Raw genomic sequence first — 12,817 nt, forward strand, 5'->3', positions numbered from 1 at the left:
CAGGGCCAGGGCTAGCCAACCATGTCAAAAAGGAGCGGCCTGAGTCAGTCCAGAGGGGCCCCTTTCCATCGACTGATGTTGGTTGAAAAGCTATGCCCTGAGAATTATCCCAGCAGAAACCTGACTTGAGAGAAAACGTGGAACAATCTTCGTCCATAGCCAAGTCTCACCTGGAATCCGTGGGAAATGGTGGATCAGCCTAGCAAAATGTCTGAGCAGACCATGTCACCTGTTTCCTGAGCCCAAACTTTTTGTTCTTCTAGCATCCCTTGAAGAGCTCACAGTGGAGCTTGCTACTCACCCCAGAAAAAGATCTTCCAGCTCTGCTGGAGTAGAGGGTGTGATGCCTGGGCACCAATCTCCAAACTACCTGGCTTTCATGAGAGGCCTGAATGCAGACTACATATGGCTTCACCAGTGGTGTTTCCCTGTCTCACAAGGACTCTGAGCCTGGGTGCTCCATCTCCAGGTCAAAGTAGGATGTTTTACTCTCCTTTTGTAGCTGCACCTGTCTCTCCCTCTATGACCAGTAGTGCTTGTTTTATGAAACTGGGTCCACCAACATCTTGATGGATTCATTTTCTTTTAGTATGTAATGACCCTGTTTAATGGAATTTCAGTTTGATCTGAGCGTAGCTACAATTGTGTGGAATAATATTTTCTATTTTTTTTTTACTTCCAGACCATAGGTGTCATTGCTAGTGAGGTGTATTTATTGCAGATAGAAAAATACTTGGATCTTGTTGATCATATCTATGTATATCTGTATGTATTCATGCATGTATATACGTGTGTGTGTGTGTGTGTGTGTGTGTGTGTGTATTGAGATAGTCTTGCTATGTAGCTCAGGTTCTGTGGGGTTGTGTAGGGAGAATATTTTGCTGTGTAGCCAGATTGGCCTCAAACTCACTGTCTCAGCCTCCTATGTGCTGAGGTTACAGTTGTGTACCATCATAACTAGTTTGCTAGTTTGCATCTTTTAATTGCAGAATTAAGACTATTTACATTTAGGGTTATTGAGGGGTGTGATGATGAGTCCTATCAACTTGATTGGATTGAAAGGTACCTCAATCCAATTAGTAAAATACCCTTCTCATTGTTTTTGTGAGGTTTCCAGACAAATCATGATGGCTCTGACCTAATAGATGGTTTAATCTGTCAATGGATTAAAAACTTACACTATTGGGAGATGTTTAGACTGTGGAAAGCAGGGCCTGATTGAAGGAAGCAGACCACTTGGAGTGTATTCTTGGATTTTTTTTTTCTTTTGCCGTGGCTCCTTCCTGTTATTGCTTCATTTGGCTTCTTCTCTGATGCAGTGAAGAATACCCTCCATGTGAATTCCTTCTTGCTCCCATGATGTAGTCTTCCTCACCATGGGACCAGAATCAAGGGATCCAAGGAAACCTCTGAAATTGTGAGCTGAACGTATATCATTTTAAATTATCCTTAGGTATTTGGGTCATGTTGATGTTTAAACTAACACAAAATGTGATTCCTGTTAATTTTTTAATGATTAATTTGAGTACTTTTCTTTCTCCCTTATTCATCTTGCTGGTTGACAGCTGAAAACACTGTTCAGTTGTTCACCTATTCTCATGAAATGTATTCTTTGTGTAGCCCTCGCATTTTTTTTTCCTACCTTCCTTGCTCATTTGCCTGCCCTCAGGGTGCTCCTGTGGACCATCCAGTTATCTCCTCACTCTCACCAGAAGTGCCTCACCATTGTAGCATGGATGCAGGTATAGGCATGGAAAATGACAGACTATTTTTGGCATATGTCTCTGGAACTCTGAGAGTGTAGAAATCAGTAATGTGAAAACAATCTATGCTGGGAGGAGAGGGGAAAAGAGTAAGAACTGAGTGATCCTGCCTTCCTTGGCTGTACTTCTCTGATTTACCTGCTAGTAGCACACCTCTTCCTAGAGTCATGACTGCATTTCCAAAGTAGACTTACCTCCTACTCCTCTCTGCAGTTCATATCACAGTTCCTACTCTTAAACTTGTGTCCTGGGGTATGTGTCTAAGTCACAACCAGTTTCCTAGTCCCAACCTAATCATTTAGCCAGTGGAGAGAAGAGGACTTTGGGAATTGGAGGTACAAAAATGCAGAGTCTTATCCCCACCAATAAAAAGCTTTGACTGTACACCTTCTGTTAAGAGATTGTCAGCCATGGCACCAGTAGCAAAGTATTCTTACCTTGCACAGATTACAGATCTTCCATCTTAAACTATACATTTTTTTCCCCTCAGAGTGCCAGAATGTGTGCTTTTGGAGTTCACTGAGACTTTCTTTTTCCTCTTGTATAAAGCTCCACTTGTAGGGGAAGAGACATCTTAATGCCTGATGTTAGGGCCCTTTCTTTTACAAATCTAAAGTTTTGTGTTTCTGGATCTTCACTAGCCTTTGTCTGCTATTTCTGCTGTACTTCTGCTGTGCCTTTCCATGCCACCCACCTCTTCCCGCACTCATCTGTGTGATTCATGTAGATGTAGGAAAGTGCTGGATGGCTCTAATCTGCTGCCTTCCTCTTCCATAAAAGTGGTGCATTTTCATCTAAAGCCTCACAGACCTTTTTATCCCATTCAACCACAATACAATCTGTTACTTTTGTATCTAAATGGGTGACTCCCTTAGGAAGATAGCAATGTAGATATTTTTCTGAAACTTTTAGAAAATGAAACATCAATGTATTGGACATGTATATTATATATATAAGAACTTTGCCCTAAAGAATCACAACAAAATTAGCAACACTACAGTGAATGCTTGAGAAAGAAACTAGGGCTAGATTTCAAATAGTGCTTACCATTAATTGGTAGAAAGTAGGAATTCTACTTTGGATTCATCAGATTATGTTTTGCTCTACTTTATAACGTTAAAAATATTTCACATGTGGACAGAAAGTGGAAAACACATTAAGACCTGGTATTACCCAGGTACATTGAGATTTGCAAGCATGGAAAATGTTAGACTTACATAATATTCATATGTTACTCTTATTACTAATGTTCCTCAACCTCTAGCCTACTGCAGAGCTATCAGAAAGGCCTGTTAAAAGTGAAGATTACTGGGGCTGGGAAGTTGGCTCAGTGGTAGAGCGCTTGCCTTGCATGCATGAGGCCCTAGGTTCAATTCCTCAGCACCACATGAGCAGAAAAAAAAAAGCTGGAAGTGGTGCTATGGCTCAAGTGGTAGAGCACTAGCCTTGGGCTGAAGAGCTGAGGGACATTGCCCAGGCCCAAAGTTCAGGTCCCACAACTGGAAGAAGAAAAAAAAAAGGAAGATTACTGGGTCCTATATCCAAAGTTTCTGATTTAGTATGCCTGGGTTAGGACCTCAGAATTGAATTTCTAACAAATCCCCAACTGATGCTGATGCTGATGCTGGTTTGACCACAGGCCATATTTTGAGGCCCCTTCCAGAACTCGGAATAATGCTAAGGATTGAGTATTGATTCACATATCAGTATCTTTAAAGAAAAGACAAGATATCTTAAAGAGATTTTTACAACTTAGACATGTACTAACTCTGTGTCTTTGCAGAAACTTTGAAGAATGTCTTTCTGTAATAAAATGCAAGGAATTAAAGATGTACTTACTGTTACCATACAAGAGTTCTCAATAGGCATGTAATTGATTAGTTATTTTTAAGTTGGTAGGACAAGTGAATTGGCTTACTGGAGTGTCAGCCTATGTGCCATACAGATGGGTTGCAGAACATTGCATAATCCATTTAAATTCAGCTAAAAGTGTTTTCAACCATAATAACAAAAAATGAACAGGTACTTTTTAGGATGTTTTATAGATCGCACCACTTCCAATAACATCTTTTATTCTCCTCCCCTTCCCCCAAAAAATAATGTGAAAGAAATAAGGGAAAGGATTCATTGAAGAAAATACTAAGATTTATCATCATAAAATATTGTCAGGTACTAACAAGTACATTTAAATCTAGTGAATACTATAGCTCCTAACAGGCACAATTACCATAAGTAAATAAATATTAAACAGGTAAGCTTTTATTATCTTAATATAGTTCCTATAATCATTAGTACATCCTAGTCACTTGTGATGGCAACTTTGTCTTTAAACTTTAGGAATCAATATATGGAAGGCAGGCAATGGCAAGCTCTTCTTTTGTACATCCTTTAAGACAACATTTATCTGAGAATCCTCTGCGTTTTCTTTGGGGGTGATTCCCCCAAAATACATGGTTTATTGTTTTAATTTTGTTTAGAGTTTTTTTCTGAGATTTTACATCCTCATGGACATGTGGATTGATATCATGTAATGAAGAAGCTTCTCTTATCATATCAGGGATCAAGTTGATCTTTTTATATTGATACTCAGGCAGCGACTGAATCTCCCAGCTGAATATTGATTGTCCTGTGGCAGAAGTAGAGGCTGTTGATATAAAGAGAAAGATTATTGAAATCTTTCTTCAGAAACCTAATAGTTCAATATTAAAAGCAGCCAATTATTTAGAAAACCGCAATTACATTTTAAATACATAATAATATGGGTAATTAAAAGTTCAGTAGTCATTAGTCACTTCCATTTCTCTTTTCTTTTAATCACTAATTGATTTTGAGGAAGCATCTATTCTGTTAATATTGTTAGATGAACAACTGAAAAACACTTTCAGCTGTCAACCATCAAGCCTATAAGATGAATAAGGGAGAGAGAAAAGAACACTTAACCATTAAAAAAAATTGCAGGAATCATCACATCCTGTGTTAGTTTACTAGTTGAGGAAGCACACATTAGAAGGCCTTTTGTGTTGTTTTTTCTCAGCATTTTCTATGTTCATCTATGTTGTATCATGTGTAACTTCTTCATTCCTTTTATGGTGGAATAATTTGACATTGTATGGCTTTTCCACACTGCATTTTATTAATTGATGGACAATTTGTCATTCTTAACTTTTTGGCTCTTATGAATTGCAGTGCTATAGAAATTTTCACATACAAGATTTTGTGTGAATATGGTTTTTCAAAACTTTTGATTATGTACTTAATTATGGAACTTCTAGATCGTATGGGAATTTGGTTTAACTTTTGAGAAAGCAGCATATTTTCCCACAGCAGATACATCATTCCAAAATTCTGGTACTCATAAAGTAGGATTCCCATTTCTCTCCCATCTTCAGCAGCACTTGATATTTTCCTCTTTTATTATAGCTAACTTTATGGGTGTAAAGTGATACCTCATGGTTATTTTGATCAATATTTATGTCATGATGTTGAACACTTATTCTTTGTGCCTATTATATGTTCTCTTTAAAAATGTTCTTTCTGTTCTTTACCCATTTTTAAAATTGGGTTCACAGCCACGTAGTAGAAACCAGTTTGTTCTTCAAAATATAAAGAAATTAGAAAAAGGATGGTATATTCAAGGTACAATCAAAAAGTAACTCATACTTCTATCAGCATTATTAAAAATAATTCCAGATGGTAATTGTCTGTTGGACTTCCATGATGGTCCTTATCCACCACAGTGCAGTTTATACTGGCCAGTAGCTTTTGCTGTAAATTCCGGCCCTTTGGAGATACACTGTGCAGCATGCACCTTCATCCCACATCATAATGCACAGACTAGAATATCACAAGTCAGGTGATCCAAGGGAACAAATCTGATTTCGGGGGGGCCACAGTAAATAAGAAAAAAAGAAATGAAAATGAACAAAATACAGTAGGAAAACTATATAGAGAACAGTGGACTTTAAAATAAATGAATATTGAGGATGCTCATTTAAAATCAAGTCAAAATGGCTAAATTCCAAAAACAAAATACCTCAACACAAAAAGACACTGAAAATATATCAATGATCATCAAAGAAATTAAAAGGTGCAGAGGCTCATCTCAGCTATTCAGAAGGCAGAGAGCAAGAGGACTGTAGGGTCAAGGCCATCTTGAGCAAAAAGCAAATCCCTATTTCAACCAATAAGCTGGAGTGGTGGTAATGCACCTGTCATAATTACAAAGGAGGAACAAATAGGATGATTATGGTCCAGTTGGGCCTAGGCAAAAAAGTAATACTCCATCTGAGATATAACTAGACCAAAATGGGTTGGGGCATGACTCAATTGGTAAAGCACCTTTGTGGCAAGCATGAAGGGCCTCTAACCTCAGCAAATGCAGATGATTCTAGACGTGGATTCCACCTATTTTACAATAATATTAGATGCCAATCAGATATAAATTTTTCCAGGAAAAAGCCCAAAAGTCATTTTATGAAGCTAATATATTTAAAAATAGATGAGAACAATATGAGATTAAAAAAAACTCTTAAAAGCACATCTTGCTTACAAATGTTAATTTGAAAATACAGCTTGGTTATCTGAATCCATAAAAATGTTTTACAAATATCTAAGAAATGATTTATCCCAGAAATGCAAAGTCAAGATCACAGAATCCAGTGTTTTTGTGTGTGTGTGCTCATGCTGGAGTTTAAACTCAGGGCCTGGACTCTGTTTCTGAGCGTTTTTGCTCAAGACTAATGCTCTATTACTTGAGTCACAGCTCTACTTCTGGCTTTTGGTGGCTGATTATAGATAAAAGTCTCATGGATTTTCCTGCAAGGCTGGCTTCAAACTGGGATCCTTGTATCTCAGTTTTCTGAGTAGCTAGAATTACATGTGTGTCTTCCAATTCTGTTTCACTTGAGGCCTTTCCTACTTTGAGCTGATGGAAATCCCATCCTTCCAGTGTTCCACACAAATTTGGAATCATGTTTAAAATCAGCCTTGGAGTTTTTACTTTTTTCCAAAAAAAACCCCTTGAGGCTCACAAGAGTTACATACTGTTTGTTATGCCCAAACTACCAGATTCTTTTTTAAAGCAGTGGTACAAAAGACTTGCCATTTAACAAAGCAGTTGATGGTTATTTCTCCTTTTCCCCCTTCATAACTCATAGCAAACCTTCTCAATTATATTTAGAATATGGCAGCTTTCAGCCCCTCCACGGCTACCATTGCTAAGATCCTTACAGATCTATTTTTATATTTACCTCTCCTACCTTCTACTCTGAGCTCAAAAGCAGTTATTCCTTCTAAATGTCATTTATGTAACTCCTCTGCTCAGAAAATGGTACTAACTCCTCTACGGCTCAAATAATGATGATGATGATGATGTTGGTGATAATGATGACAACCTAAAAGGCCCTGTTTTAGTTTGCCTGTTGCCTCTCTGATATTGTCTTCTTTCCTCTGTACCAGCCATCCTGGCCTCCTCCCTCTTTCCAGTATATATTAGACAGAAGTGTCTGCTCCATTGTTTCTGCTGCTTAAATACTTTTCTCCTAAGATATCCACTTGGCTAATTCCCTTACTACACCTGTCTTAGCCCACTTTCTGCTTCTTTAGTACAATACCTGACAATTGGTCATTTAAAGTGACCATAAACTTATCTAACTCATGGTTCTTGGGGGCTGATGCATCATTTCATGGTTCAAATGCAGAAGCAGAAGAGAGGAGAGCGGGAGAGGAAAGAACTTCTTTTGGTAACAAATTCACTCAAGCTAATCCGCAATTTTAGATTCAAGTTATGTATATCTCTGAAACAGAGTATTTTTAAGTATCAGTGTTCCAGACATCTTTTCCTGCATTCCTGTACCAGACACAAACAAATAATCAGAAGATTAAAACTTTCGACAGCTAGCTTGATCTAATATAACCATATGTCTTGATGGCAGAAACTAAGTAAAAATCAGCTTTTCAGTGATACCACATGTAAAAGAAATATCATATGATAGGCCAAACCCATGGACTTGGGCTAGTGGATAGCTCAAGTACCTAGGGCAGAGGATTTGGAAAGCACTTTCTTCTTGGATTCTATGCCAAAATACAAATTCTTATGAAATACCTGAAAAGGGTATACCAGTGATAGAGCTGTTTAAGTGAATAAGATAGACATAAAATGATTTGGGGAAAAGAATAAAGAGGAAGAAGAAAACAGAAAAGTGAACTTGTCTTTAAGACTCAAAACTGTCCAACTTGTAATGTTAACATTCCTTCTCAGATCTATTGAATCAGATAACATATAAGCAGGATTCCTAAGTGATTAATTCCTACATGATTAACCTGCACATTAGGAGGAATAGATCAAGTGGTAGAGCATTTGCCTAGCTCAGGACCCTGAGTTCAATCTTCAATATCATCATAAAAACCCAAGCCCTTATTTTAATTATTCAGTGTGTTTACTTGTAGATTTATAGGCACATTCTAGTTACCACAAATGAGGGAAAACATGCAGCTTATGTTTCTTTGGCATGTCTTTCCATTTCCTTACGAATGGTACATAATTTTTTCTGATGGATAAGTAGCATTCCATTGTGTATATATACCACATTTTCTTGATCCACACATCCACTGATGGACATCTAGGTTGGTTCCCTATCTTGGCTATGGTAAACAATGCTGCAATGAACATAGTTATGTTGATGGATTTAGTGTAGCCTGGTTTGTGGTCTACTGGATAAATGCCCAGGAGTGGGATTGCTGGGTCATAGGGAAGCTCTATGCTTAGTCTTTTTAAGGAACATCCATACTGATTTCCAGAATGGTTGAAAAAATTTACATTCCAACCAAAAGTGTAATAGTTCCCTTTTGGCCACACATCCCCCAGCATTTGTTATTGTTAGTTTTCCTGATAATGTCCATTCTAACTGGAGTGCACACACACTGGGATATAATAAATCATATAGGAACCTAGTCATTCACATAGTGAGGTCAAAAGAGGATATGTATAGGAGTGGTGGACAAAGGCTCAATAGCTAGGTGCAAATAATCATATAAAATAATATTCTATGAAATGAACTCCAAGAAAAAGAAACGAGACATTCTTTAGTTGCCATGCTGCTGCTTTTGTTTCCTTTTTCTTTTGTTTGTTAGTTTGGTTGTATTTGGGAGGGCAAAAGAGGGCACATAAAGGGTGGAACAAAGATGAACAAATACCAACAGTGTAGTTGTCACTAGACAGTGTGCGGCAAATGAAATGGCTATCTTGTGGGTGAGGATGAGAGGGAAACACTGGGACAGAGCAACAGAAGGGGGGAGACATGGTTCAAAATGAATTGTACTCATAGCCATTACTCATTTAATTATGACCATCTATATATCAACTCTACAGTAACAATAAAAATAGAGACAGATGGAAAAAAACACCAAAGATCTGAGAATCACTGAATTGAGTCAACAGTAGAAGACTTTAAAGGGAGATACTTCCAGGGTAAGAGAAGGACAGCAAGAGTATATATGCAGGTAAGTGTCATGATGGAAAACAAACAAGATTCAGTCTGATGGGTTCTTCTTCAAGTTTTCATTCTCAGTAGCAGTAATTTTATTAGTCCCCTATATTCACTCAAAAATAAGCTGTTAAGTATGTACAATATGACAGGCACTACTTTTATTTGTTCCAGTCATCTACATTAGCATCTAATATTGGCATGACCGTATATTAGCTTTTTTTTTAACTTCAGAACACTTGACTTTTATAAAACAAAATTAAGTAAATTATTTTAAAAGGTAATAGTTCCAATGACATTATGTTAGGGGTGGAATATGAACAAACTACATTTTCTAGTAAAATGGAAAACATTATTGGAAATGTTATCCCCAAAACATGAAAGTGTAGCTGGAAGATACTAAAACAAGAATATTTTTGCTGGCCAGGTACACCCCTATAATTCCACTACTCAGGAGGCTGTTAGCAGGAGGATCAAGAGTTTGAAGCCAATTTGGGCTACATAATGTGACCTGTCTCCAAACAAAACAAAAACAGAGGGGAAACAACCCAAAACTCCAAAGAATATTTTTCTTATTGACTACTTGAAGGTATTAAGTATAAAGTTATTTTTTCACCTATTACATGCTGGAGGCAATTCTAGCATTTTGTGTAAAATACATCCACGAAATAGTCCTTGGAAAATGTTTGGAATACAACACTGCTTTTTTTATTCAGTCAGTTATGGGGCTTGAACTTAGGGCCTGAGTGCTGTCTCTGGGCTATTTTACTTAAGGCTAGTGCTCTACCACTTTGAGCACAGCACCATTTCTGGTTTTCTGGTGGTTAATTAGTCTCATGGACTTTCCTGCCAGGGCTGCCTTTGAACCACAATCCTCAGAGCTCAGCCCTCTGAGTAGCTAGGATTACTATAACTGCTTTTAAGTTGAGCAGTCTGTCATTTAGTTTTAAAGTTCTATTGTCCAGGACTTGAAATTCTCAATAAAGCTGGGTGCTAGTGGCTCATGCCTGTAATCCTAGCTACTCAGGAGGCTGAGATCTGAGGATTGTGGTTCAGGGACAGCCCAGGCAGGAAAGTTCATGAGACTTTTTATTTCCAATTAGCCACCAGAAAACTGGGAGTGGTGCTGTGGCTCAAAGTGATAGAGCACTAGCCTTGAGCTGAAGAGCTGAGGGACAGTGCCCAGGTCCAGAGTTCAAGCCCCATGACTGACTCCCTCCCCCAAAAAAAATCTCAGTAAGTTTATCATTTAACTTGTAAATGAAGTCCAAGTACATAAAGTTTTAAGTAAACCCTATGGAGAATGTACTGTGGCCAAGAGCAACAGAAATACAGACAAGAATGGATAAAAGCTTTATATGTTAGTACTTACTGTTTTTACTTATTTGTTTTGTGCTGGTCCCAGGGCTTGAATTCAGGGCCTTTATAGCCTTGCTTAGCTTTTTCTCTGAAAGCTGGCACTTGACTATTTCCAGTTTTTTTTTTTTTTTTTTTTTGCTGATTAATTGGCCTGGCTTCTGTGTTCCTCAGACCTCAGCCTCCTAAGTAGCTAGGGTTAGAGGCCTGAGGCACTGGCCACACCACTCACTTTCTGATTTGAGAAGGTTCCCTTACATTTTTTACTTTTTGCCACTTATATGCCTAGTGCTGATGATTGTGAAATAAAACTCCTGCATGTCCTAGATACGGCTCCTAGGTGCCTGAATAAAACAATTCGAGTCTGAAAAGATGCATGTTGTTTTTACTGGGGAAATGATACCTGCCTGGACTTGGAAGGATATAAAGGTTGCTGGTTGACAAGGGCACTCCAGAAAGGTGAAGCTGGGGAAAATATCTACGAACACGTGGGCCCTTCTTTCCGCTACAGAAGGCAGAGGGAACGAGGGAGAGAGAGGAGAGGGAGGGAGGGAGAGAGAGAGAGAGAGAGAGAGAGAGAGAGAGAGGGAGAGAGGGTTTGCATGTTCTCAATACACCTGAGTTTTGTTGGTTTAATTACTATATTAGACACATACTCCCCACATCCTGCCCCAGCTCACTGCCTGGCACAGCAAATTCAAGGGCCAGAAGTGTGCAGGGATGAGCAGCCATCCCCGGGCTGGATGTCCTTTACCTGGGTGTGTGACTCCTCTCCAACCCTGCCAAAGGCTATGGTGTTTCTTGAAGGCGCCGGCCTTGGAGGCTTGCCCTTTGCGGGAAGCCTGGGGAATCCGCCCTTTCGAGGGCGGAGTCTCAGGAAACTCGAAATGGCTCCAATCAGTGTCGCCACAGAGCTTGACTATTTCTTGCAGCAGGTGTCTGCCGCACAGCTTCCTGGCCCTGCCGAGGTCTGCGCTCAGCTCCCGCGAGAACCGAACCAGCAGAAGCACAAGCCACAGCAGATACCAGCTGAGGAGCTGCGACATGCCCGGCCGCCCCGGCCAGGCCCTGTCCCCACCGCAACCGCCGCCGGCCCGCCCACTCCGCCCACCCCTCTCTGCACCTCTCTCCACCCCCCCCCCCCTGCGCACGTGCCGCCGGCCTCTGGAAACCTCGCGAGAACTGTAAGTAGCCTGGTGTTCTCGGCTTGAGTTTCAGGTCTACTTCTCTGGGAAGTTACAGCTTGCCAGCTACAGAAATGTCTCCTCCCCACCTCCCTGGATTCCATTCATTTTTGTCTTCTTCTTGACTTTCTGGGAGATCAGTCAGTGATGAAGCCATGAGAGATAGGCCCCTTGTTAACCAATCAGATAGCCACAGGTATTAGCAAAGCCAAGGCCTATGTCTTTTCTTGCTTTCCATTGTACCCCAGGTCTGGATGCAGAATTAGCAGTCTGTATACGTTGAAACAAACATATATGTTATTGGGGTGTGTGTGTGTGTGTGTGTGTGTGTTTGCCAGTCCTGGGGCTTGAACTCACCCTGGGCACTGTCCCTGTGCTTCTTTTCCTGAAGGTGAGCACTCTACCATTTGAGCCACACTGCCACTTCCTGCTTTTTTTGAGTAGTTTATTGGAGATATGAGTCTCATGGAGTTTCCTGCCCAGATTGGCTTCACACTGCTCTTCAGATCTCAGCCTCCTGAGTAGCTAGGATTACAGGCAGGAGCCACCAGCACCAGGCTATGTGTGATTTAAAAGCGAGATTGGAAGCTGCAGACTGGAGGAATAAGTTCAGGTGATCAATTCTATTACATATACCATAGTTAATAATGTAATGTATATTTCATCTAGATAAGAGAACAGATTTTTAGAGTTCTCACCACAGATAAAGGATGAACTTGTTTGATGAATATAAAAAGACTCAAAATCAAATGGATAGGAGACACTGAAATTGACAATGCAAAGTACAAAGAATCCTCAGAGATTCTTTTTTTTGGGGGGGTGGGGGAGGGTCCGGTCATGGAGCCTGAACTCTGGGCCTGGGCACTGTCCCTCAGCTCTTCAGCTAACACTCTACCACTTGAGCCACAGCGCCACTTCTGTCTTTTTTGTTCTTTCTGCTTATGTGGTGCTGAGGAATCGAACCCAGGGCCTCAAGCATGCAAGGCAAGCACTCTACCACTGAGCCACCTTCCCAGCCCCCTCAGAGATT

The 12,817-nt window shown here is 39.9% G+C and overlaps 1 protein-coding gene across 1 annotated transcript; it reads right to left on the minus strand.

Moving 5' to 3' along the window:
* Positions 1–4,096: 4,096 nt before the first annotated feature.
* Positions 4,097–11,649, minus strand: Insl6 (insulin-like 6). The gene is made up of 2 exons (XM_013018413.1): positions 11,358–11,649; positions 4,097–4,407 (listed from the first exon to the last, which is right to left on the minus strand). Exons 1-2 carry the CDS (start codon positions 11,647–11,649, stop codon positions 4,097–4,099), a joined length of 603 nt encoding a protein of 200 aa, XP_012873867.1.
* Between the last annotated feature and the right edge of the window lie 1,168 nt (positions 11,650–12,817).

This window comes from Dipodomys ordii, unplaced genomic scaffold (genome assembly GCF_000151885.1).
Source record: "Dipodomys ordii isolate 6190 unplaced genomic scaffold, Dord_2.0 Scaffold40, whole genome shotgun sequence".
Lineage (NCBI taxonomy): Eukaryota > Metazoa > Chordata > Mammalia > Rodentia > Heteromyidae > Dipodomys > Dipodomys ordii.

Bases quoted from the DNA above. Each gene is read 5' to 3' on its own strand.
- Insl6 (XM_013018413.1), bottom strand. From the start codon at position 11,649: ATGTCGCAGCTCCTCAGCTGGTATCTGCTGTGGCTTGTGCTTCTGCTG. The intron at 4,408-11,357 runs GTAAAGGACATC...TTATATCAACAG, and splicing joins GAGAGGAGTCACACACCCAG to CCTCTACTTCTGCCACAGGA.